General features: G+C 66.7%; 4 protein-coding genes across 7 annotated transcripts in view; 2 read left to right on the plus strand and 2 right to left on the minus strand.

The window, feature by feature from the left end:
- Window positions 1-291: 291 nt before the first annotated feature.
- Window positions 292-8,090, minus strand: RGS11 (regulator of G protein signaling 11). The gene is made up of 17 exons (XM_069569528.1): window positions 7,813-8,090; window positions 7,342-7,438; window positions 7,218-7,268; window positions 7,007-7,113; window positions 6,359-6,410; window positions 6,189-6,247; window positions 5,953-6,029; window positions 5,755-5,836; window positions 4,632-4,700; window positions 3,811-3,840; window positions 3,675-3,736; window positions 3,454-3,567; window positions 3,264-3,379; window positions 3,085-3,172; window positions 2,870-3,008; window positions 985-1,067; window positions 292-911 (listed from the first exon to the last, which is right to left on the minus strand). Exons 1-17 carry the CDS (start codon window positions 7,873-7,875, stop codon window positions 803-805), a joined length of 1,398 nt encoding a protein of 465 aa, XP_069425629.1. The 5' UTR covers window positions 7,876-8,090; the 3' UTR covers window positions 292-802.
- Window positions 8,091-9,696: 1,606 nt separating this feature from the next.
- ARHGDIG (Rho GDP dissociation inhibitor gamma) lies at window positions 9,697-12,568 on the plus strand. The gene is made up of 6 exons (XM_069569489.1): window positions 9,697-10,273; window positions 11,324-11,503; window positions 11,574-11,657; window positions 11,890-11,966; window positions 12,047-12,110; window positions 12,187-12,568. Exons 1-6 carry the CDS (start codon window positions 10,201-10,203, stop codon window positions 12,384-12,386), a joined length of 678 nt encoding a protein of 225 aa, XP_069425590.1. The 5' UTR covers window positions 9,697-10,200; the 3' UTR covers window positions 12,387-12,568.
- Window positions 12,569-12,681: 113 nt separating this feature from the next.
- On the plus strand, window positions 12,682-15,778 carry PDIA2 (protein disulfide isomerase family A member 2). Its single transcript, XM_069569487.1, has 11 exons — window positions 12,682-12,953; window positions 13,536-13,742; window positions 13,822-13,955; window positions 14,029-14,166; window positions 14,240-14,356; window positions 14,434-14,559; window positions 14,628-14,825; window positions 14,908-15,028; window positions 15,105-15,286; window positions 15,400-15,510; window positions 15,626-15,778. Exons 1-11 carry the CDS (start codon window positions 12,728-12,730, stop codon window positions 15,695-15,697), a joined length of 1,632 nt encoding a protein of 543 aa, XP_069425588.1. The 5' UTR covers window positions 12,682-12,727; the 3' UTR covers window positions 15,698-15,778.
- Window positions 15,779-16,101: 323 nt separating this feature from the next.
- Window positions 16,102-25,344, minus strand: part of AXIN1 (axin 1) — a 39,180-nt gene continuing 29,937 nt past the window's right edge. The window contains exons 6-11 of one of the 4 annotated variants that reach the window (XM_069569454.1): window positions 24,390-24,916; window positions 23,787-23,957; window positions 20,434-20,679; window positions 18,982-19,089; window positions 17,405-17,572; window positions 16,102-16,805 (exon numbers count right to left, since the gene is read on the minus strand). In XM_069569454.1, the coding sequence (XP_069425555.1) occupies window positions 16,679-16,805; window positions 17,405-17,572; window positions 18,982-19,089; window positions 20,434-20,679; window positions 23,787-23,957; window positions 24,390-24,916 (1,347 nt within the window). In that variant the 3' untranslated portion in view covers window positions 16,102-16,678. Of the gene's footprint in view, window positions 16,806-17,404; window positions 17,573-18,981; window positions 19,090-20,433; window positions 20,680-23,786; window positions 23,958-24,389; window positions 24,920-25,344 lie in introns of all 4 variants that reach the window. The other 3 variants (XM_069569453.1, XM_069569456.1, XM_069569455.1) reach the window with 3 other exon arrangements.

The following is a 25,344-nucleotide window of genomic DNA, read 5'->3' on the forward strand; positions in this document are numbered from 1 at the left end:
GGGGCTGTGGCCAGTATTGTGCTCCCCACAGGGGTGCCTTCAGGCACAGCTGGCCCTGGAGACCTGGTTCAGTACCACCTGGCCCCCCGGAGAACTCTGGCGTCCGTGTGCCGCCAGAGCACAAGATTCTCGCCGCGTCTCCCCCCGAAGCCCAAACCCCAAGTCTGCAGCCTGAGCTCTGCCCAAGGCCTGTGGACTCCGCATACGGGACCCTGCTCACTTCCTCGCCAGCGATCGCAGCCTCCACGCCACAGGCACACGCACCACCACGGGGACCACAGCAGCGAGGGCTCAGAGGGAGGGCCCGGAGGCCTTTATTTCTGTGCCGGAGGCAGGAGGGTGTGGGCCGCCCTCAGGGCGGTGGCGCTGCCCCTCCAAGGAGCCCGGGTGTCTTTCCCCAAAAGCTCGGCCGCCCTGGCCATGAACCAGGCCCTGCTGTCAGAGGAGCAGGGATGCTGGAGCTGTGTCTGTGTCTCTGGAGGCCGGCAGGCCACGGCCCAGCGGGAGGGCAGGTCCCCTGCAGGCTGGCGCCCCCTGCTGGCGACCACCTGACTGCGCCCGAGTCTCTGGCCGGGTGGGCGCCAGCACAGGACACCGGGACCTGCCATCCCGTCTCAGCGCAGGGCACCCCTGCCCTGGGAATCAGTCCCCCGGGGAGGGTGTGACAAGGGAGCAGGAGCTGCTGCAAGGCAGGATGCTCAGGGCCTGCGGGATTGCCTGCGCGCCGGGTCTCAGCAGCTGCCAGGGCCCCGGGTGAGAGCAGCTGATGAGGGCCAGATGGTGCCCCCTCCCCCAGGGCCCCCTAGGTCTCCCCATCACCATCCCCACCCACGGGCTCCCCAGAGGCTGAGGCAGGACGGAGAGCAGGGCTGGGGCTGGAGTGCCGGGGCTTCCGCGTGAACGGGAACACCCTGCGGGCGAGAAGGGGCCTGAGAGCTTGGCCACTGACCCCCCGCCCGTCGCCCCGGGCACCGCCTGGCTCACCGCCGCTTGGTCTCCGGGGGCACCACAGCCTCCGCCAGCAGGTCTCTGTACAAGTCTGACTTCAAGAAGCGCGGGTAGGAGTCCTGTGAGAGACAGCATCTCGCCCTGAGCCCTTCCTCCTCCTGCTCAACCAACACGGCCGGGCCTCAGACAGGGCCCCCCCAGACCAGCTCAGACTCAGGGAGACCGGCCCCCATCGGGGCAGGAACCTCCGGCGACAGGGACCCGTGTCCCTGGTTCTCTAGGACCCTCAGAGAGGGTGCAGGCGTGGGCCAGAATGACAGGATTCAGTAACAAGGGACAGGAGCCTAAGAACCCAGCTGCTTATGTTTCAAAAAGAAAAATAAATACACATTTATATTGTTAACTTCAGGTGGAGGAACAGGGATATAAACAAGATTCAGTGGAAGGTACTTTGCTTTGTAGGTTAGATTCTGAAGTAGTGCAGATGTTTCACGTGATTATAAAATAAACAGGTGATTTAACAGACATTGAAAGTGAAGTGGGGACAGGTGAAGCTGGGCATCAAGTGGGTGACATCACCCTCACTACATGTAACCAAGCATCCGAGGGGCTACAGCCAAAGGGCCAAGAAAAAAAACAGTAAACGACTTTCAGTGACTTTGAGTGGTAGTGCCATGATCCTCGGTTCAGCTACTGAGTGAATTGAACCTAGAGGAAAAGTTGAGTGATTATAACAGTACCACTGAGAACCCAGATTTTCAGAAGGTGAGTGAGGAGAAAGAGGTTAAGGGAATGCTATAATCATGATTCCAAATTAGAAGCTTCAGTACGAACTCCTGGTGTTTTATTTAAAACACACCCTGATTCTGTCCACTGTAAGGCCTGGTAACCATGACTACCCCTGACGCTACAGACCAGTCTGGTTTGCAGGTCAAGGCTTCCAAACGCCGCTACAGGGGGAAGGCCAAGGCCTCGGGGAACTGCTGGCTTTGGGGCAGGATGGCCTCAAAAAGGAAGGAAGCACCACAGGTTTCAGACACATCACAGGACTCGAGAGCAGCCAGCCGAGAGGGGGTTTCTGCACCTCCCGTGAGATGAGGGGGCCAAAACCCATCCCATACGGTGAAAATGTGAACGGACAATGGCAATAAAAACATCCCGACATCACCAACTGCCCTCAGCAGATACCACGGCTCCAACTGCCTATTCTGAAAAGTGGTAGAGGAGGAACCAAGTCTATCTCTCCGTCCCGTCTCTCCTCTACGATCGGTACCACTGGGCCAGCAACGCACAGAGAGGAGGCAGTGGTGTGTGAGGCCTGGGTGGAGCTGTCAAGGTCGGGCTTTGCCATGAGAAAAGACGGCTGGCCCTGCGTCCCTCCTGAGTGGAGAACACTCAGCCACCACCTGTGCAGCAGCAATAAAGACCCAGCACAGTGAAAAATACAAATAAATTTAAGATCGCATGTGCCACAACTGGAGACGCTGCTTGCTGTAGCTAAGACCCGGTGCAGTCAAATAAGTAAATAAAAATAGAAAATACAAAAAAAGGGGACTTCCCTGGTGGTCCAGTGGCTAAGACTCTGAGCTCCCAGTTCAGGGGGCCCAGGTTCGATCCCTGATCAGGGAGCTAGATCCCACATGCTACAACTAAGACCCAGAGCAGCCAAATAAATACAAATTGAAAAAAAATACAAAAAAAGTAAACAAAGAATACCGTTGGTGTTTGGGAAGTGATGCTGGCCTCTGTGGCCACACTGAAAGGAATTGGAGGTGGGCATGTCCTTTAAGGGAACTTCCTACAGATAGGGAATCTGGAAATGGCTTTCAAGTCAAGGAGGGCAGTGGGCAGGAGGGGCAGTGAGTCTGGACAGGCCTGGGCTGCAGTCTGACCGCAGCTCCCGGGGGGTGGGGACGCCCACCTTCTTCATTAGCAGGTAGATGTGCCGCTGGGCGTCGTCCAGCACGTGGCGGTGGGGCTGGGTCAGGCCCGCCAGCGTCTGCTCCATCGTCCGGCTGTCGATGTTGACCCAGCGGGCGGCGCCGGGGGCCAGGAACTGCCTGCATGGGGCGCAGGGAGCCTGGCGGATCAGGCCTGCAGGGCTGCCCAGCCACCACCCCAGCCCGCGGCACTCACTGGTACACCGCGTCCACTAGGGCGGGGACCCGGGCCTGGCCTCCATGGCGCAGCTCCTCACAGGCCTCCCAGAAGCTGAGGTTCTCGGCTGGGGGTCCAGGCACCAAGTCAGGCCCACCACGGGCTGCTGGGCACCTGAGGTCAGGGCTCGAGCAGGCAGCACGGTGGGGGCTTCTCACCACTGAACTCTTTCCCAAGAAAGTCCATGAAGTGGGCCCGTCCCACGGGGTCTTCCAGGAGCTCCCGGAAGCTGAAGGCCCACTGCTCCACGCGCAGCCTGGTGGGCGCAGCTGCGCTGGTGGAGGGCGGGTGGGTCAAAAGCGTGAGGAATGGGGTGGGCCCGCCTGCACCCCTGGCCCACCTGCTCACCTGGGTGTGTTCATGGCCCAGTAGGCATCGTCGTCTGTGACCCAGGGGTTGCTGGGCAGGCACCCCGACATGATGGGGTCATGCGGCCCATGCTGGCTGCTAAACTTCAGGTACCTGGGGGTGGGGCGGTGCCAGGGCTGCTGCAGGGGGACTGTGGGGACCAGGGCACAGGGGGAAGTGTCTGGGCTTGGAGTGCCAGCCGCCATCCCCATCCCACTCACGCCTCGAAGCAGGTGGAGGACTTCACCCGGGCTCGGCCCAGCGCCCTGCGTAAGCACTCGACCTAGGACAGGAGGCCTGTGAGGGGGGCCAGGCCTGGGAGCCGCCAGCCCCCCACCCTCTCCTCCCCCCACCTACCTCCCGCCTGTAGAAATCCACGGTCTCGGTCTGCAAGGGGCCAGTGGGCTGCCGTTAGAATGCAGGCCCCTCTGGGGCCTGATGTCCCACCCCTGCCCTGCCCTGCCCCTCAGATCCCCTGCCTCTATTGCAGGGTCTGACTTTTCAGGAAGCTCCCTGGGGCCCCAAGTCTGGAGGTTCCGGGGTGTTGACCGAGCCCTTGGATGCTCAGGTTCCTCAACCATCACTACTTCCTGCTTAAACATACCACGGGGAGGGGGGAGGCATGGCACCCCCAGGACACCTGGGATGCCGACCTTCCCTCTCAGCTGACTTTGATGGAAGTGATAAAACCGGGACCACAAAGCATGATTCTTAAGTCGGGAAGACCAGAAGAACCTGCCCTGTTGTGGGTGTTATAGGATCTGACTGAGGACTCAACAGCGACCAAGTTCAGACGTGTGTCCTGGGCCAGTCATGCTCTGGAGAGTGTGGTTCTTTCTGCCTGGATCCCTTGGGCCCCTATCCCTGCCCACCCCCCCCAAGGCCCTGCAGACTCTGATGCTGCCCTGGCTAGGGGAAGCCCCCCAACTATGGGGCCCGCTGCACTCACTTGCACCCAGGGCAGCAGGTGGGAGTCAAGAGAGAACAAGTTAGCAGGGGGCTGGGGTGGAGGCAGCAAGGAGCAGAGCAGCCGAAGTGGCCGAGTGCCAGGCCCCCGGGACTGGCTGACTGACAGGCGGGTGGGCAGTCCACAGCAGGCCCCCTGCGGTGAGCGGGCAGGGGAGGTGGGAGCACTCGGGGCAGGGTGGGGGGCGGGGGCAAGCCCACAGGGCCCTCACCATCGGCGCCCGCCCGGCCATGCAGGGGCCCCGTCCTGGCCCCTGCTCCAGCACACTGGGGGCCCCCGGCTGCAGAGACAAGAGGAAGTGGGGGCACAGCTCGGGTGGACTACGGAGACCCTCCTGACCCCCGACACTGAAGCTCCGACCGTGTCACCCCCACCGAGGAAACGTGCTCAGGGGAGCCTGGGCCCAGTCTCCTGTCTGCCTGCCCAGCCCACCCCGTCTCCCCTCCAGTGCAGCTCACGATCTGCCCGAGGCCTCTCGTCCTTCCTCGCCTGGGCCAAGCTCACCCCAGGCTCTGGGCTGCTCAGACCGGAACCCCGGGCGGCCCTGCTGAGCCCGTGGGGTCCTGCCGCCCTGCCACCATGCGCACCCACCCCGTGGGAGGTGGCGGCTGCCCTCCCTGCTCGCAGCCCAGGAGCCCTCGTGGCCCTCAGCCCGCTGCTCGGCCTCAGCCACACCTGCCCGCGCCACCTCCCTGCCCTGAGTCCAGGACCCCCAGGTGGAGGGTTAGGGGTCATCTTCCCGGAGACGCCAGCCACACCTGATGGAGTCATCACGCCCCTGGTGCCTGCTCCCGCCGGGACGTGCCCCAGCGCACCTACTGTGGTCGGCTGGCACTGCCCGCGTAGCAGATGGCCGCCAGGCTCTCCAGCGGGGCCTCAACCCACCTTGCAGGCCCCAGGCTAGCGCCTCAGGAACCTCTGGCCTGCAACCTCAGCCCCTCACACTGCAATGAAGCCTAGCTCCCACTTGCCCCCCAGAGCCTTCAGGTGACCCCACCCCTACCCCCAAGGGCCTAAGGTGCACCCACTCGCCCCTCCCCCCAAGGGCCTCTGGTGCCCCCCTCACCCCCCCAGGGTGGTGTTGTCCTCCATCAGATTCCTTAGACCCAGAGAGAAGCAGGTGGGCCCTGGTCTTTGGGCAGGGGCAGCTCAGGCCTGGCCTTGTGACCTCTGGGTTGTGACGTCACAGAAAGAGAACTTCCTATCACCCAACAGAACCCCTAAAAGCATGTCCTTCCCAGGGGTCAGAAAGGAGGTCCTGCTCAGTGAGCACGTGAGGCAGTACACTGGGCAGGACCCCATGGCTGTGCAAGAACCTCCCCCCAGGGGCTCACCGGGGGCCTGTTCACCAGCCAATACGTCTGCTCCTGGCACGCGATGACAAGCCTGTCCCCCTTCCTGCGCTGCTTAGCTGCCCTGGTGGGGGTGGACGAAGATGGAGGGACACCACGTCCACGCCAGCAGCCCCACCCTCAGGCCAAGGCCTGGATGGTCCCGTGCGGGAGGGGCGGGGGTGAGCCCGAAGGCCTCACCGCAGCTGCTCCCGGGCTTGCATCATCACCAGGTCCCATGCGTGGCTGATCCTCCTGCGCAGCTGGTGGTACTGCTCCTGGGCAGGGTCAAGTCCTCCAGTGGGACCCTCCCTCCTGCGCCCAGCTCTGGGGCGCAGACGCCCGCCTCCCCTTGAGTCGCCCCACGTGCTCCAGGGCCGCAAGTGGGGCCTGGCACCTCCAGGCCGGGCTCAGCCTGCGAAGGGAAGGGCGCCCACCTTCTCGTGGTCCACCAGGGCGCCCTGCTTTCGGATGCTCTTCTTGGCCAGGTAGATGGCTGGAAGGGCAGGCACGGATTGCAGCGGAGCGTCGGCTCCCCTCCCCTGCAGCCTCACACCCGAGGCCACCAGACCGAGGCTTCACCCGGGCTGGCCCACCCCTCGCTCACCATAGTCCAGCTCGGCGGCTGGCCACAGGGTGCTTGTCCAGAAATAGGGCGTCTGGCAAGGGGCAGGAACAAAGGTTTCTGGGACTTTCTGGGCCTTCCCCACCCCGAGAGTTTGTCCCCACCCTCTCAGCTCCCTTGGGAAGAGACTGGGCCGGCTGGGGGGCATCTGTCGACTACCCCCAGGCTCAGCGGACCACCTGCCGTTCCCTGACTCCTGCCCAGGACCCTGACGCAGTTGCAGTTCTGGGGTCTGGGACTGAGGGCAGGCCCTGCCGGGGTCCCTGGTGTGGCCGGGAGGGGGGCCCCATCACGCCTGAGGACACGCACTGAGATGCAGCGATGCTTTCTTCAGGGCCCTGAGGGTGGGGCGGGGATTGCTCAGGACCCAGGTAAGCAAGCTGGCGGGGTCCTCTGCAGGGACTACCCCTTAGGGGGCCCTGCTTAATGTTCCTCCTCTTGACCTGGCCTTTCTGTCATGGGGACACTTCCAGCCCAGGCCTTTCGGGGCGCGGCCAGCGGACCACCAGGCCTGTACTCCTATCCAACCACAGCCCCGCCCCTCCCTGGAGTCCCGGACGTGGCGGGGGGGGGGGGGGGGGGCGCGGTGCAGCCACGGGGGCGCCGCACCTGCTCCCAGTCCAGGCTGACCTGGAATCTATAGGGCGTCTCATCCGGCCGGAGCTCGAGGCGGCGGGGGTCGCGCAGCGGGTAGAGGTAGCCATGCTGCACGAGGAGGCTGCCCAGATGCAGGGCCTCTGCGAAGCCAGGCGGTGAATTCTCAGGGGCGGGAGGAGCCCCCGGGCTTGGCCCCGGCCCCAGGGCCGCGTGGGGCGCAGGAAGAACGCCGGCGGCCCCTTACCGTCCTCTGCGATGGAGTACTTCTGGATCAGCCACTCCACGATGTCTCTGCCTGCGCGGCAGACTCGGGGTGAGCCGAGGCCTCGGCGGGCACCCGCCCCCGCCCCCGCCCGCAGCGGCCTCACCGTTCGCCGCGTGCGGGATGACGGTGACGAGCAGGCGCTGGCTCCGCATCCTCACGCCCTGGTCGGGGTCCTGCATGGTCACGACCATCCGCTCCATCTGCGCGGAGGAGGTTGAGGGGCTACGGCGGCCGGCCTGCCCCACCCCCAGACCCCGATTCCCAGGAACCGGCCGGGACGCGCCGGATCAGTGTGCCGGGAGATTAAAGCGCACTGATGGTGCGATTTCAGGCCGCGGCGGAGCGCGGAGGCGCGGGGCCGAGGGGGTGGGGGGGGCGCGGGCGAGGGGCGACCCCAGCCCCAGGGTCTCCGTCGCCTCACCCCACTCGCACAGGGCCATCGCCCCTGACCCGCGGCCACACTCGCGCGCTCGCGTAGCGGCCACACTCGCGCGCACCCGCACTCACTGCTCTCCGGCCCCTCCCGGCCTCGCGTGCCAGGAAATCGGGGGGCAGCCGGGACCCCGGCACCCACCTTGCTCAGATGCGGCCTCTGCACACGGGGGTGCCCGCCAAGGGGCGCGGAGCCGGCGGCCATAGCAAAGGCAGGCCGGGCGCGGCGAGGGTGTCCGCGCGCCCCGCCCCGCTCCGGCCGCCTCCCCGCCCCGCCCGCGTGTACTCCCGCAGCGGCCTCGAGGTCTGGGGCCGGGGGGCGCGCGGGCCTCAGAGCATCCGCCTCACGACAGGCTCCCCTCACGACACGAGAAACCGATGTCCGTGGGGACTTGCGTGGCGCTTCGAGGGGGGCTTGGCCCCACCCAGACTACATGGGGGATGAGAGAACCGGGCTCAGCTGGGAGGAGGTTCAGAGATGGGCGAGGGCTCGGGGAAAGGCTGGGGCGCAGACCCAGGAGAGGACTCTGGGAGGGAGAAGGCGGCCTAGGTGGGGGACTGCTGCGACCCCTCCTCCATACCTGCTGGGTGCCCGGAGGTCAGCCGTGCGGGGGCTCTGGGGTCTGGGTGAGGGATCGAACAGCCCGCAGCGAGTGTCCCTGCAGTTGTGAACCTGTGCCTGAACCCCGCGGTGCTCCCGGGTTGGGGGGACACTGCTATGTAGGGGTGCGGGTGGGGGTCCTTGAGGCTTGGGGAAGACTGCCAGCAGCACCCGTCCCATCAGCTGCACAGGGGCCTGAGGGGGCTTTGGACAGCAGAGACCCCACCCAGGTGACCTGAGGCTGTGGGAGACTGTGGGGTGGGGCTTTACTGGCAGAGGGATCTCAGCACCTGCTCCCGGAGGTTCTTGGCGTTCTCTGGGCTGAGGGCCCAGCCTGGCCATTTCTCTCCCTCCTCCAGCGTCTTGGCGTCCCACACGCCTTTGCTGGGGCCTTTCTAAAGTGTGCAGACAGGTCTATTTCTGTTTTTTAGGTGCTGGGGGGTGGGGCAGGATGTTGGTATTGGCCTTTGGCCAGAAGCCTCAGTCATGGAGATCTGAATCCATTTCCACTGCCAGCGAAACCAGGTCCAGGATGAGCTGGGGAGGGACCTGGAGGGGGCTCCTACCCCTCCAGGCATCATTCTCCCCTAGATCCCAGTGAAACCCACCCACCCAGCCCCACCCACACAGGTCGGGTCAGGCTGACCGCAGGCCTACCTAGCTGTCCTCTTCCAGAGAGGCTGAAAGCCACCAGAGGCCAAAGCTGTCCCCGGTCTGGGGAGAGTGGCCTCCTGAGCCCCTGCAGTGGAGGAGGTGGGTGGGATGTGACGCTCGAGGGGCTGAGGAGATCCTGCCTCGGAGAGATTGTGGGCAGGTGGGCTCCAGGGGGGACACCCAGCCCACATGCCCCCAGCACCGCAGCCTGCTGGCCTCCTCCGAAGACAGAGGCTCCTTTGGGCAAGGGCAGATCTGAGCCTTGGGTGTCCTCAGAAACCAGGGTGTAAGGAAGCAGGGGGACTCCAGCTGGTGTTCTGCCCCCCCACAAGCTGACCTACAGGGCCCCAGCCTGCGGTCCAGCTCACCCAGCCCCCGCCCCGCTGACCCCAATCTGCCTGCCGCAAGGGTTTAGGCATCAATACCAGAGAGCCCTTCTGTGTCCCCTCTCAGCTCTCCACCTCCCCATCCTGTTTTGAATCAGTCCCTTTTCTCCCCCCACTAAGAACAGGGGCTTCAGGAGCACAGAGCATACAAAGGCCCCTCCACCCAAGCTGCCCTGGCACAGCCCGGTCAATAAACAGTCCCATCCAGGCGGAGTGCCTCACTGTGTGGGGGACCTCGGCCCTGTGTGTGGACGCTGGCACGTCTGAGCTGACGCTGGTGAACCTCTGGGGTGCGCAGCTCCCCCGCCCCCCAAGGCTGGGCACACTCCAGGGGTCCCCTCTGCCCAGACTGAAGCTCCAGAGGGTGTAGGAGGAGGGGCCTCCCAGGTGCGGCCTGCGCTGCCGACAGGTAACAAGAGCCTGGGGACTTGTCTGGGGGACGCACCTGCTCCCCTCGGCCCCCTCGGCCCGGGCCCCAACCGCCCCGCCCAGAGGGCTTCCCCGGAGACTCCCCAGACTCCCGGCGGCGCCGCGCGGGTGGGGCCTCCCTGATGGCCTGAGCGGGGTGCAGGCGGGGCGGAAGGCTGGGACCGTGACCGCGGCCGCGTGCGTCTGGGTCCGCGGCGGCCGCGCGGGGTCCGGGTGCGCCCGCGGCGGGGACGACCAGGTGCCGGCGCCGAGCGGGCGACACGCGCGTCTCTGCGGGGCTGCGCGGGGTCCGCGGAGCGGCTGGGGGCGCGCGGCGCGGGCGCGGCGCTGGGCGCGGGGGGCGCTCCCGGCCGGGATGAGCTCACCGCAGTCGCGCCGGGGCTGAGCGCCGAGCCGGGCGGCGGCGGGGCGGGCGGCGGCTCCTCGGCGGCTCGGCGGCGGAGCCGGGCCGCGGGCCACCATGCTGGGCCTGGACGCGTGCGAGCTGGGGGCGCAGCTGCTGGAACTGCTCCGTCTGGCGCTGTGCGCCCGAGGTGAGCGGCCCGGCCGGGGCCAGGGCGGCCACGTGGGCGGGGGGCTCTGGGCGGGGGCGCTCAGCCCAGGGCGGACCCGCTTCTCCCCCGCGGAAACTTTGGGGGCGCTGGTGGGAACCTTGCGGCGCGGTCCCCCCGCCGCGCTCTGGCGAGGGTGGGGGCTTCTCCCAGGCTAGACAGTCATGGGGCAAGGGGTGAAGAGGGGGCGGGTCTGCTTGTGAAGCCAGGGCCGCAGGGGGCCCCTCTCCCCGCGGGAGCCTGCCCCCGAGGTCCGCTCTCCCTTGGGTGGGGCTCGCGCCCCTTGGGGAGGGCGAGGAGCCCGCGGAGACCTGGGCGCAGTGGGCAGGGACTCAGAGACCTGGCCCCAGGGCACCATGGGAGCCGGCTCCCAGGACTGTGCGGAGGACTGGGAGTGACCCCCATTATGGCCTGGGGACCGGGCTCAGCTGTCAGGGTCTGGAGGCACCTGGGGCGGTGGCCTCAGAACATAAGCAGAGGGGTTTGGCAAGAACCAAATACCGTATGGGGCATGGTGTGGAGGAAGCCCCGGCACCGTGGGGAGGCATTCAGGGAAGCTAGTTCCGGGCAGTGTGGTGGGGGCCCAGAGCGCTGTGGGAACAGGGCCAGGGGCCCTGCAGGGCGTTGGGGCGCAGCCTCTGCTCCAGAAATCTCAGTGGTCACCGCTCTGCAGTGTGGACCCCGGGCCCTGGGGTTGCTCCCCATCTGGGCCCTTCCCTCTCCTCACCTTTGCCCTCAGAGTCAGGGAGGGGCTCTGCACGAAGGGTCGGGCCAGGGGAAGGCGGCTGGTGCCTCCAGGGGTCCCTTGCCTCCTCTCTGGGAGCCTCCTGCACTAGCCAGGCCCCTCCTGAAGAGGCTGGGTGTGGGTGCTGGTCTGCATCTTCCTGCCCACCCCGCTCTCAGAGCCCTCACCGGCTGCCTCTTCAGTCCCCTCCTTTGGGCGGTGGGAGGCCCAGCTGGCCATATGGCAGACTCTAGCAAAGGCCAGGGTCAGCTGGCAGCAGCTGCTCACACGGCCTCCCCAAACCCCAGTCCTCCTGACCGACAAAGAGGGGGGGCAGCTGCCACCGGAAGAGGCGCTGGATGAGGCCGTGCCCGAGTACCGGGCCCCGGGGAAGAAGAGCCTCTTGGAGATCCAGCAACTGGATCCAGATGACGAGAGCCTGGTCAAGTACAAGCGGGCCCTGCTGGGGCCTGTGCCACCCGCCATGGGTATGCCTGCTCCCTGGGCCTGGGGGGAGGGTGGGGTAGGGGCACCTGTAGACTCCCGGTTTCTCTTCAGATCCAAGCCTGCCCAACGTTCAGGTGACCAGGCTGACACTGATATCTGAGCAGGCCCCGGGGCCCATCGTCATGGACCTCACAGGTAACTCCCAGATGCCTGGCGCGGCACCAAGCCCCAGGCAGAGACCTCACAGGTAACCTCCCCTGCAACTGATCTTTGGGGTAGAGACCTGGGCTCATCGCCATGGACCTCTCAGGACCCAATTCCAAGTCCTCAGACTGCAGAGCCCACAGACACAGCCCCCCCGTGGGGGCTCTGGGCTCAGGGTCTCATCCTCACAGGAGTTCATGCTTAGTTGCACTTTCCCTAACAGGGGAGTTGGCTGCGCTGAAAAACCAGGTGTTTGTCCTGAAGGAGGGTGTTGATTACAAAGTGAAGATTACCTTCAAGGTGAGGGAGCTGTCCTGAGGGACACCAGCCAGCCCCAGGCCCAGCCCCAGAAGTTCCCATTAACACTTTCTGTCCCTCAGGTCAACAAGGAGATCGTCAGTGGACTGAAGTGTCTGCATCACACCTACCGCCACGGCCTGCGAGGTGAGGGCGGGGTGCAGGGGGGGGAGAGCTTTGTGGGGGGCCGAGGGCAGCCCCCAGTGCCCTCGTCTCCCTGCAGTGGACAAAGCCGTCTACATGGTGGGCAGTTACGGCCCAAGCGCCCAGGAGTATGAGTTCGTGACTCCGGTGGAGGAGGCGCCCCGAGGCGCGCTGGTGCGGGGTGCCTACGTGGTCACGTCCTTCTTCACTGATGACGACAGGACCGCCCACATGTCCTGGGAGTGGGGCCTCCACGTCTGCCAGGACTGGGAGCGCTGAGCACCCCACCCCGGGGCCTCTTCCCACTGGCCTCCCCGCTTCTGTCAGCTGCTGCAAGGGGCCCCTGAGCGCTCCCCAGCCCCTCAGTGACCAGAGCCCCACCCCCTGTCCTGTGCCGGGATGCCCCCCCAGGCCTGGCACTGTGCCCTGAACAGTCCTATTAAACGTCGCTCTGTCTCGGTGCCCTTGGTGTCGCCTGTCTGCCTCCCCTCCCTGGGCGGCGGCGGGGGGGGTGCTCCTGGCCTTATCTCTCCTGCGAGCAGGCCCGGGTGCCACGTGGCGGCCGCTGCTTGGCCCCCCGCCCCCTTATCTGCCCCCGCCCCAGGGGCCCCCACACCATCATGGATGGCCAGCTCCTGCCGGTGCTGGTGCTGCTACTCGGGGCTTCAGGCCTGTGCGAACAGGGGCCGGGGCCCGGGGGTCCCTTGGAGGAGCCCCCTGAGGAGAAGCCCCCTGAGGAGAAGCCCTCCGAGGAGGAGCCCCTGGAGGAGGATAGGGTCTTGGTGCTGAGCCAGCAGACCCTGGGCCAGGCCTTGCAGGAGCACCCAGCCCTGCTGGTGGAATTCTGTGAGTGCCGGGCCAGCGTGGCTGGGGACCGGCAGGGGCCGCCCGGGTGCTCTGCTCCACCTTCGCTGTGCCCCTGGGGCTCCGTCAGAGCCGTGGGGCAGAGCTGGGCCTGGGGTCCAGACTCACGGTGGGGAGGCACAGGCGCAGGGGAGAGCCAGCCAGGTGTCCCCCAGGCTCTTCCGTGAAGGGCCGGCCAGCACTCGGGTTTGCACGCGTCCATCTGGGGTTGCACAGCCCATTCACAGGCAGGAGCCACTCCCCGCCGGTAGGCCTCCACAGGCAGACGGCGGGAGCCGGCCTCAGGGGTGGCCACGGAAGGTCCGTCCCAAACCCACTCTGGGGACAGTGCTGGCCACTGCAGTCCCACGCGGGGGCCCTCAAGGAGTCTGGCCTCCGGTGCTCGGGCTCTGTGTGGCCGAGGCTCAGGTAGGCCCCTGGCGAGGGGGGTGTGGACTGGACGTGTTGCTCCCTGCCGGATCGCAAGAGTGGAGCTGGCCCCGAGGTCGGCCGGCTCTGGCCGGGCGGAGCAGGGGCTGTGGCGGGGGTGGTGAAGGCCTGCGCGCTCATGGGTCTGTCCTCCAGATGCCCCGTGGTGTGGGCACTGCAGGGCCCTGGCCCCTGAGTACAGGAAGGCGGCCGCCCTGCTGGCAGCAGAGTCAGCCAGAGTCACACTGGCCAAGGTGGATGGGCCCGCGGAGCCAGAGCTGGCTGAGGAGTTTGCGGTGACAGAGTACCCCACGCTCAAGTTCTTCCGAGACGGGAACCGCACACACCCGGAGGAGTACACTGGTGCGGGGCGGGCAAGGAGAGGGCGGGCGAGGGGGCGGCGGGCGGCAGAGGCTGGGCCTCAGCTGAGGGGTCTCCGCAGGCCCCCGGGAGGCCAAGGGCATCGCTGAGTGGCTGCGGCGGCGGGTGGGGCCCAGCGCCAGGCGGCTGGAGGACGAGGAGGACGCTCGCGCACTCATGGACGCCCAGGATGTGGTGGTCGTCGGCTTCTTCCAGGTGCGCTGAGGGCCGGGGCTGGGCCTGGGAGCAAGGTGTGGGCCCGGCGGCCTCACAGGCCCGGGCCCCTCAGGACCTGCAGGACAGGGACGTGGCTACCTTCCTGGGCCTGGCCCAGGACGCTCTGGATATGACCTTTGGCCTCACTGACCGGCCGCAGCTCTTTCAGAAGTTCGGCCTCACCAAGGACACGGTGGTCCTCTTTAAGAAGGTGGGTCAGGTGGGCTCAGGGAGGAGCCGGGGTGGGGGTGCTGGTTCCCACTGACCCACCCGGCATTGTCCAGTACGACGAAGGGCGGGCGGACTTCCCAGTGGACAAGGAGCTGGGCCTGGACCAGGGGGACCTGTCTCGCTTCCTGCTCACGCACAGCATGCGCCTGGTCACAGAGTACAGCAGCGAGGTGAGAGGGCTGCAGGGCAGGTGCGGGCAGTGGGTGGTGGCCGTGGGGGCCTCCACGAGCTCCACCTGCCCCTGCAGACGTCCTCTAAGATCTTTGCGGCCAGGATCCTTAACCACCTGCTGCTGTTCGTCAACCAGACGCTGGATGCCCACCGGGAGCTGCTGCCAGGCTTCCGGGAGGCGGCTCCCCATTTCCGGGGGCAGGTACTGGCTGGGCCTAGGGGCCGGGGTGGTGGGGCTGCGGGGAGCCCACGTGGACTCCCTGCCGGCAGGTGCTGTTCGTGGTGGTGGATGTGGGCGCCGACAATGACCACGTGCTCCAGTACTTTGGCCTCAAGGCCCAGGAGGCCCCCACCCTGCGCTTCATCAACATTGAGACCACCAAGAAGTACGCACCAGGGCATGGGGCACCGGTCACCGCTGCCGCCATCACAGACTTCTGCCGCGCGGTCCTGGGTGGAGGGATCAAGGTCAGTGGTGGCCTGCCCATGAGGTGGGAGCAGCAGCCACCAGGAGAGACCCCCGGTGAAACTCCTGGCCCTGTTCCCCTAGCCCTATCGCTTGAGCCAGGAGGTCCCCCCAGACTGGGACCAACGGCCAGTCAAGACCCTTGTGGGCAAGAATTTTGAGCAAGTGGCTTTTGATGAGACCAAGAACGTGTTCATCAAGTTCTGTGAGTGTGGCTGTGGCGGGTGGCGGGTGGCAGGTGGCGGGGGCCCCGCTGCCTGTGCTGACGTGTCCCGTCCTAGACGCCCCGTGGTGCGCCCACTGCAAGGAGATGGCCCCGGCCTGGGAGGAGCTGGCCGAGAAGTACAGGGACCATGAGGACATCGTCATTGCCGAGCTGGACGCCACAGCCAACGAGCTGGAGGCCTTCCCTGTGCACGGTTTCCCCACCCTCAAGTACTTCCCAGCAGGGCCCGGTCGGAAGGTGCGGCCTGGGCTCGGTCTGGGTGCTTCCGCCCTCGGCTGGAGGTGGGCATGGCCTCGGAGGGTCAGCCTTGGGTCCAGGAGTCGGGGTCCCCAGACCATGTCCCTCCTCAGGTGATTGACTACAAAGGCGCCAGGGACCTGGAGACCTTCTCCAAATTTCTGGACAGCGGGGGCGAGCTGCCCGCAGAGGAGCCTGCGGAGGTGCCTGGAGCCACCTTCCCGGTGGGTGTCTGTCTCCAGGCCTCGGGCCAGTCCTCTGGAGGGTAGCTGTGGGCGAGCATGGGGGGGGCTGGGCGGAGAGTATGGCATCCAGCTGGGTCTCTGTGACCCTTGCCAGAAGCCAGAAAACACCACAGAACCCAGGGACGAGAAGCCAGGAAACACCACGGAGCCCAGGGACGAGCTATAGCTGCCCACCGTCAGCACCCACCCAGGAGCCATGTCCGGGGCCGTGAGAGCAGCCGTGTGAATAAAGAGCTCTGGTCCTGGACTGTGTGTGGTTCCTAAGAAGGGCAGCTCTCGCCTTGGTGTGGGCCCCATTTCAGCCCCCGGGGTCTCCTCATCCTGGGTGGGGCCCAGCCCTCCTGATGGGCGCCTAGGTCCAGCCTGGGTCTGCAGCCTCACCGGGGCAGGAAGGAGGCCCATAGCACTGCTGCTGTGTTGGCCCTGCCCTCTCCCCAAAGCTGCCAGTGTGGCTCCGTGCCCCCACCCCATGCCCACGAGGCTGGGCCCGACCTTGAATGCTGCTTGAGAGGCAGGGCACATATGCAGGAAGCCCGGCAACCCTGTCGGACAGTGCAGTCCACGGCCAGGGAAGGTTCAAAAATGGTTTTATTTCATTATTATCCAAGTACCTTTGAAAAGATAATTGTACAAGTCAGCGCATGAAAAATGGGCTCAGGGCAGCCCCCCGCTGGTGCGGGCCTGAGAAATGTACATATTTACAGGGGCCCTGGGGAGGGCGGCCCGGACCCGCTGAGCCGGCTCGGGCCTCGGTGCTCGGCGCCGGGCCCACACAGTGGCAGGCCAGGGACAAGCTGGTTGAAGGCACTCGGTGACACGGAAAATGGACAGAGGCCCCGGAGCCCCTGCACCCTGGCTCTGGGGCAGGCCACAGCGGGCAAACGCCAGGGGCGTCTGCTTAGCAGCACGGGGTCGCTGGGCAGGGTCTCCAGGTGGCCCCATGGCGGGCTCCCCACAGGTGCGGGCTAGCGCGCATCTCAGGGAGCAGGGGCCCCGGCGGACTCCCGCCCTCCTGGACACACGGGCCGGGTGGGCTGCCTGGACAGGCACACTGCCCCGCCAGCAGCTGCACCCACTGCACGCGCGCGAGCAGGCAGCGTGGCACGGGCCTTTGTGGAGCCCGGGGGCGCAGCGGCCAGGCCGCCGGTCAGTCCACCTTCTCCACTTTGCCAATGACCTTCTCCTCGAAGACGGGCAGCACAGCCGCGTCCTCACGCACCTCCTCGAACACCACGCCGCACTCGAACTCGTCGCTCACTTTCTTGAAGTAGAACCTGTGGTCGGGAGGAGGCACTGAGGGTGGTGGGGCCAGGCAGCCAGGTGGCCGCCCCCAGCACCTCCCGCAGGCCCGCGAGCTGGTGGCTGAGGCCCTGGTGCCTGAGCGCTGGCGCCAGACGCTTGCAGGTCCCTGCCCCAGCCTCTGCAGGGAGAGGTGGGTGGGCTCAGGGTTCCCGTTCCCTCCACTGGCTACTGCGCGCACTCGGCCCTGCAGCCCCCAGTGGGGTTTCCCAGCCACTCAGTGGACGGAGGAAAGCATGCAGGCAGGCTCTCCGTGGACTGACCCCAGACCAGACCCCACCGGCCCCAGCGTGTTCTGCAGTGCCCCTAGCGGTCTCCAGGGCGGAACTGCAGTGGGGGCCTGGCTTCCGCAGTCCCATAAAAACACCTGGTCAGGAAGCCAACACAAGGCCGGCTCGGGCTGCACCAGCATGGGTGCCCTGGTTGGCTTGCAGGACCTGGTCCCTGAACCGAGGCCACACTCGCCTCACCTGTTGTAGGGTGCACGCCAGCAGCCCACGGCCAGGCAGACGGGGGTGGGACTCAACGGGAGGGGAGCACACGGCCCTGTGCTGCGAGGGCCCCAGCCTCTCACCTGTAGTTGCCCTTCTTGGTCAGCAGCTCCTTGAACTGGCCCAGGGTGACTGCGCGGCCCCGCACCAGGGTCCGGTAGGGGATGGGCTCTCCGCAGAAGTAGTAGGCCACGACGATGCTGTCGCATGGCTGGGCACTCCCACCGCCCGCCTTCCTCTGTGATTTCGTCCTGAGGACAGAGAAGCATTGTGACCTCTGGGGCTGGGGCCCTACCAGTTGCCCCAGAAGATGACAGGGCAGAGCCTGCAGGGTGGGCTGCACCTCACTTGGAAACGCTGTGCGTCCACAGGCCCCGCTGCCCACCCTGCCCCAGCCACGCCCACCCCTGGGGGCTCGCCCTGCACATTTCCACTCTGTGCCAGCCCAGACCGAGACGCAGACACAGCCAGCCGTCTGCCGCTGCCACCACCCACTTCGAGGCCCTGGTCTCACTGTGGGGGCGGAACCACCACGCAGACCACGTGAAACGGGCGAGCAGGCTTCTCAGGAGGACCCCACGGTAGGCGCCTCTGCTGGGTGGCTCAACCCGTGTCCCTGTGAAGCCACCTTCAGAAACACCCCAAGGCCGGGGATTGGACAGCAGAACTGCTGGACCCGGAAATGGACTCGCCTCACAGCAGAGAGCTGCTCACAAGACCAGAGGCGGCAGCCAGCCCCTTCTCCAGGAAGGACCGAGGCCCGAGGTGCCTCCTGCAGGGCAGCAAGGGGTTTCCTCTTGACGAGCGGCGCCTGTGCCCTCCTGAGTCCTGTCCAATGACCACCCCGGCTGCCCAGTGGGCCCAGGCGCAACCCTTGGCTCTGGCCAGATGGGCGGCCAGTGTTGCGTCAGGAAGGCCCCGAGTCATAGCAGGCTCTCCTCTCCGTGGGGACCCCCCACGCCGGTGCTCCTGGTCACATAGCAGGCGGTCACCTCAGCTGAGTGGCCGCCCCCAGCTTGAGCCAGGCTCCTGACACCTGCTTCCCTTCCTTCGGTCCTGTGACCTCAGGCCTGGCCCAACCCAGGAGCTGTCTGGGATTCCCAGGGGGTCCATTCTCTACACAAGAGCACCCCCCACAAAGAGTAGCAACAGGGAGGCTCAGAGCAGGGCCCTCGGCCGCGCACGACGAAGGACCGGGGGGTCGGCTGGCAAGGGCTGAGTGGGGGCCCCTCTTTCTGCTCAGGGACAAGGTGGCCCGCGCTGTCCACGTAAGGCCCTCAGGCCCTGGACGCCCAGCCTGGCCAGTGTGCACGGGCATGGACTACGCGCTCCCACACTGCACGTGAGGCCAGAGCCGGCTCGCTGTGCACACGGCGCCCAGGGCCCGCGCTTTGGCCAGCAGTGCCCAAGGGAGTCGGGGCCACAGCCCCGAGCCCATCACACCAGGCAGGTCACTGCAGCGAGGGCCGAGGCCTCGTGCGGGGCGTGAGGCCTCGTGCGGGACGCACAGACCCCTCTCGGGCCCGTCGCTCGCTGTCCCCACGCGGACAGCCGGGGCTCCTCTCACAGACACACTAGTAGCCCCAGCTCCTCAGGCGCGGCGCCCAAGCTCCCGTCGCGGGCCGGCCGGCACTGGGAGGACCCAGGGGGGCGCACGTACTCTGTCTCGGAGAGCTCCAGGTCGGACACCGCCGGCACGGCGCTCAGCACGGGCGTGCACGCTGGCCTGACACAGCAGCGCCCCCGCTGGATGACCTCCTGCACATACCTAGGGAACAACGCGCAGTGAGCCGGGCCTCCAGCAGCGCTTAGCTCAGCCACGCTCCGCAGCAAAGAGGAGGCGCCCGCTGCGTGTGGCTGGCAGGACAGCAGGACAGCAGGCCCTCGAGGTTGTGGAGCTGGAGGTCAGGGCTCCGTCAGAGCAGGCGGGACACCGGCGCTTCCGCCCACCAGGTCTTTACCAGGCAGACCTCAGGCTCCTGAAACCCGCAGGTGCCTGCTGCTCCGTGCACTCAGAGGAGCCTTAGCCTCCAGAGGGGAGCAGGCCCCGACCTGGCCCTGCAGCTCAGTCACTGCCAGCTTAAGAGGGCTCACTGCCCACTGCTCCCGTCCCAGGGCCATCCACCTCGGCTGCGATGCTCCGCGGCCCTGACGTGACGTCTATTTTGACTGCCCTGGGTGGGGTCACCCCAAGAGGAGGGCCCAGCGGACCTCTGCTCTGGGGTCTTTGCTGTCTACAAAAGGCGCACACGTGCTGGACCAACCAGTGTGGAGCGCCTGAGCCGGCCCTGTGGCTCAGCTGTGTCACAGCCAGATAGGACCTGCCACTGGGCAGGGCCCGTGGGTGCTGGCACAAAGAGCAGTCCAAGGACACAAGACCACAAGCAGGGAGCCCTGCAGGGGCAGGCGTGGCAGGGAGGGCCTGCTCGTCGCAGTACCCTCCTGGGCGGCCCCGCTGCTGCCCTCCACCCTCCAGCTCACGGGCCGGCCCGCCAGGCCTCGGGCACCGCCCTCTCCCCGGGCCACGCAGACCAGCAAGACCTCAGTGTGTGACACGGCTGCTGTAAACAGGGTCACCTTCAGTGACCAGGGACACGCAAGGGCCTCCCGTGGGGCGGCAGGCTGGGGCAGGTCTGCACCCGGGCGCTGGCTTCCCCAGAGCAGCATGGACTCTACAGCGAGGCCCGGCCCCAGGAGCCCAGCTGACTGAAGATGGGACACGGGGACTAGTAACACCCGGGACGGTGCCGCCATCCGGCAACCACACTCCTGTCTCCAGGCCCTCAGAGCCCGGACCACCTTGGAGTCCAGAGTGGCTGGCACGCCCGGAAAAGTGACCGCAAAGGCCCCGGGGCCAGGGTCCAGCGTGGAGGGACGGCCTGCCCCACGAAGGGCCGCACCGGCCCTGACAGCCACACAGGGCGCCGCGAGCAGGGCCGCGGGGCTGGGCTCTCAGCACCGAGAGCGAGGCGCCAGGGCTCCCCCGCGTGGCTGGGAACACCAGGCCCCTTCGCAGACGCGGTGGGCCGCACCGGCACCCTGAGCGCAGCCGCAGGCCAGCCAAGGCGCAGAAGGGCTCCCGCCCCGGACGGATGCTGCGAGGACCACGCACCTCTGCTTCGAGGGCGCCTTGCTGGCCCTCTTCTCCTCCTCCTCCAGGCGCCGGCGTGCCTCCTCCAGCTGCGTCAGGGGGTTGGGGGCGGGGTTGGGCGGCATCGTGGGGTCTTGAATGAAGAGATGCGATGGCTGCACCGAACTCCGGAGCTGGGCGCTGACCCAGGGGTGCACGGCCCCGGGGCGCTCAATGGACAGGGGCCTGGAGCTCTCGTGGGCCTGCTGCTTCTTAGCCCCGGACGACCTTCGGGGGCAAGAGAAGCAGGTGAGCCGCGCCCAGGCCCTGCACAAGCCCTACCCCTGATGCGCAGCCTTTCTGGAGACCTGCTCTGCACCGTGCTCATCGCTTTCTGAAATGTAAACCGTACCCTATGTGGACATTTTCTTAATGTTTCCCCACGAAGTGTTCTTTTTTACATAAAGATTTTTTGTTTTTGAAAAGTATTTTGATATTAGAATAAGTGTTCTTGGGACTTCCTGGAGGTCGGATGGCTAAGACTCCCAGCCCCCAATGCAGGGGCCTGGGTTTGATCCCTCGTCAGAGAACTTGCTCTCACATGCCCCAACCAAGACCCAGGGCAGCCAAACAAACAAAAGCTTAACTTTCATCATTCCTTTAAAAATACAAATAAATAAGTTTTCTTTTTGTGAAAAACTTGAAACGTTCATGAAATTCTAAGAAAAAAATAAACATGATTCAGCGACAGCCACTCAGTGCGTTCCGCGCGCTTCCTTCCCCACTGAGAGCACCTGCCACGGTTGGCAGAATTCTGATCACGCGCTGTTTCCTGCCTTTCCTCCACATGATGCCACCGTCCCCGCCATCAGACACCAAGAGCCTTTACGTCTGCGTGACCTGCCATCACTCAACCACTGCATGGAATTCAAGTGGAAACACTGCCTCTCTCAGCTGGACTAGAGGCTTCAGAAGGGGGGCATGTCCCCAGGAGCAAAATGAGGGAATCCCAGGAATGGCACCCCGGGGGAGAGGGCTGACTCAGCGCCAGTGTGATGTGACCTGCCCCATAAGGAGGTGGACTCCTCCTAGGACCCATGAGGCCCCCACCTCCTCACTCCCTGCTCTGTGCCCTGCCCCCAGGTCCATAGACCCCAGAAAGGCCTGCACGATGGAGCCCACAGCGCACCCAGGACACTGCTTCCGGGCTCATCTTCCCACAGAAACCCTCCAGCTGCGGGGGGGCCAACGGCCAAGCAGCGAGCCATCGGGACAGGGTTTGTGAGTGTGGAGGGTCTGGACCCAAGAGCGCAGGACCAGGGAGCCCACGCCTGGCCCCGAAGCCCAGGCTCCTGCCCGTCCCGCCCCACCACGGACAGGACGGGGACACTGAAGCTGACACGGAGCGGGGGCCCGGGGCAGAGGCATGTTCTCTGGCAGCTGGGGTCAAGGAGGCCAGCTCAGAGGCTCCTCCTGGAGGGGCGGCCACAGGGCTGTAGGATCCTGCCCAGTGGGGCTGCAGCAGCTGACCCCACCAGTGGGCATTCCTGCCTGGGACACTGACGTTGTCACCAATGCCCACCCCGTCACAGGGCCCACACACGAAGGGTTGACCTCACGCTGCCATGGGCTGGCCCTGGTCCCACGGGCACATGGCCTGCACAAACTGCTGCCTGGCGCTGACAGCAGGCTCTAGAGCTGGCAGGGACTCAGAGCCGGGGGGAGGGGGACTCAGAGCCGGGGGGAGGGGGACTCAGAGCCGGGGGGAGGGGGACTCAGAGCCGGGGGGAGGGGGACTCAGAGCCGGGGGGAGGGGGATTCAGAGCCAGGGGGAGGGGGACTCAGAGCCGGGGGGAGGGGGATTCAGAGCCAGGGGGAGGGGGACTCAGAGCCGGGGGGAGGGGGATTCAGAGCCGGGGTGGGAGGACTCAGAGCTAGAGGTGGGGAACAGAGTTGGGGGGACAGGGACTCAAGAGCCGGTGGGGAGGAGAACTCGGGGGTGGGGGGACTCAGAGCTCGGGGGGAGGACTCAGAGCTGGGGTGGGGGGACTCAGAGCCAGGGGATGGGGGACTCAGAGCCGGGGCAGGGGGGGACTCAGAGCTGGGGGGTGAGGGACTCAGAGCCGGGGGCGAAAGGAATCAGAGCCAGGGGTGGGGGGACTCAGAACTGGGGGGCTGGGGGACTCAGAGCCGGGGTGAGGGGAGGACTCAGAGCCGGGGTGAGGGGAGGACTCAGAGCCGGGGTGAGGGGAGGACTCAGAGCCAGGGGGTAGGACTCAGAGCTGAGGGTGGGAGGATTCAGAGCCAGGGGGAAGGGGGCTCAGAGCCATGGGGGAGGGGAGGACTCAGAGCTGGGGGTGGGGGACTCAGAGCCGGGACGGGGAGGACTCAGAGCCAGGGCGAGGGGAGGACTCAGAGCCAGGGGGGAGGGGAGGACTCGGAGCTGGGACTGGGGGACTCGGAGCCAGGGGTGGGGGACTCGGCCAGGGGAGGACTCGGCTGGGGGTGGGGGACTCGGTCGGGGGAGGACTCGGAGCCGGGGGTGGAGGACTTGGCCGGGGGAGGCCTCGGCTGGGGGTGGGGGACTCGGCCGGGGGAGGACTCGGAGCCGGGGGTGGGGGACTCGGCTGGGGGAGGACTCGGAGCCGGGGGTGGGGGACTCGGCCGGGGGAGGACTCGGCTGGGGGTGGGGGACTCAGAGCCGGGGGTGGGGGACTCAGAGCCACGGGGGAGGGGAGGACTCAGAGCTGGGACTGGGGGACTCGGAGCCGGGGGTGGGGGACTCAGCCGGGGGAGGGCTTCGAGCTGGGACTGGGGGACTCGGAGCCAGGGGTGGGGGACTCGGCCGGGGGGGGGGGAGGGGAGGACTCAGAGCTGGGACTGGGGGACTCGGCCGGGGTGGGGGACTCGGAGCTGGGGTGGGGGGCTCAGCTCGGCCGGGGGAGGGCTCGGAGCTGGGATTGGGGGACTCGGAGCCGGGGTGGGGGAGGCTCGGCCAGGGGAGGGCTCGGAGCTGGGACTGGGGGACTCGGCCGGGGTGGGGGACTCGGCCGGGGGAGGGCTCGGCTGGGGTGGGGGACTCGGCCGGGGGAGGGCTTGGAGCTGGGATTGGGGGGCTCAGCTGGGGTGGAGGACTCAGAACTGGGACTGGGGGACTCGGCCGGGGGAGGGGGACTCAGAGCCGGGACTGGGGGACTCGGCCGGGGGAGGGGGACTCAGAGCCGGGACTGGGGGACTCGGCCGGGGGAGGGGGACTCAGAGCCGGGACTGGGGGACTCGGCCGGGGGAGGGGGACTCAGAGCCGGGACTGGGGGACTCGGCCGGGGGAGGGGGACTCGGAGCCAGTACTGGGGGACTCGGCGCTGGGGTGGGGGAGGCCCGGCCGGGGCCCTCACCCGTGGCCCGCCTTCCGGTGCCGGCTGATCTCCTTCTCGCCCTCGATGATCCACTGCAGGATCTTCTGGTTCTTCTCCGCGTCCTCAGCCGGGCCTGGCGCCTCTGTGCTGCTGCTCTTGCCCAGCTCCGCCTTCTTGGAGTTTCTCTTGGAGGTCGTGCCCGCCTTCCCGCTGCAAGAGCAAGGCCTGGTCACTTGCTACTTAAACCGGCCCAGGCTGGACAGCTGGCCGGGACCCTCGGGGCTGGGGAGGACAGCCTGCAAGGGCCCTGCCTGCGCATGGGGCCTTGGCCACACTCTTGCAGGCGCGGCTGGGCCGTTTCAGGCCTACTCTGTGGACAGAAGGCGTCCAGGCAGCTCGGGCCCAGCCACCCGTCCTCACCCAGACACCAGCCCCGAAACGGGCCCATCCAACCCGACAGTGCTTCAGGGCTGGAGCCCCGCGGCCGTGCACCCAGGCGCGCACTCCTGCCAACCCGCGCTGGCCCTGGCTTAGGGACTCCTCAGGGAAACTCTGGCCTGAGGGTGGCACAAAGGACCCTTCTCTGGGGCACACCATCTGCACTGACCTGCGCCGGGGCGGGGGATTGCGGCTCATACTCACCCGTAGGCCAGGCTGTCGCCAGCGGTAGGGGGGGCGCCCGTGCTCTCCACGTGGCTGCGGGGCTTGGCTGTGTGACTGTGCAGCTCTGGGCCCCAGGCAAAGCTGCCTGGGACCCGGCGGGCGGGCTCGGCTTCAGCTGGCTCCTTGGGCCGGGCCGCGCCGTGGTGGCCGTGGTGGTGGCCGTGTCTGTGGAGGTGCAGCCCAGCCGGGTCCAGCTTTGCCCCCAGCTTGGGCGCATGCTTTCCGTGCGTGGGCATGGCACCCCCCAGCACCCCGATCTTGGGCACGTGCGCGCTGTCCGGGGAGCGGTGACCAGGCCCCGGCGACTGGCAGCCGGGCGTCCTCATGACTCGCTGCACGTGCTCGTCCAGGATGCTCTCGGGATTCTCCTCGTGCGCGTCCCGCAGCCCCGCACAGCCCACGTCCGCGTAGCGGGAGGGGAAGTGGTGCCAGGCCGGGGCCGAGGGCAGCTTGTGGCTGGCGCCCTGGGGGCCCGAGGGCATGTCGCTGTCATCGCCTTCCTCCTCCTGCTGGGACAAGACAGCGTGGCACCTCTCGGCACTGGCTGCACAGTGGAGACCCCATGCTTGGGGACACAAGGCACAAACAAAGGCCCAAGCCCCGAGCTGGGGATGAAGCCAGGCCAGCGAAGGGGAGGAGGGGCTGCCGGATCCAGAGCGGCCCCGCGCCAGTGTGGCCGGGCTCCGGGAGGACGCAGCGGATGTGGGCTGGCCGGGGCTCCCCTCCCAAGCGCGGGGACAGGACCACACAGACTGCCAGGACGCCTGGCACCGCTTCCACGTTAAGCTTCTCAATAAAAATTTTTATTTTTTTCAATTGTTTTCCTATTCCTCAATTTCACTGCTGTATTTTCCATCATATTTTCCCAGCAAACACTACCCTTATACAGAAGAGCTCCTGGTTTTTCCTTATCTTGCTACGAGTGTTAATAAAT

Source organism: Ovis canadensis, chromosome 24, assembly GCF_042477335.2.
Source record: "Ovis canadensis isolate MfBH-ARS-UI-01 breed Bighorn chromosome 24, ARS-UI_OviCan_v2, whole genome shotgun sequence".
NCBI lineage: Eukaryota > Metazoa > Chordata > Mammalia > Artiodactyla > Bovidae > Ovis > Ovis canadensis.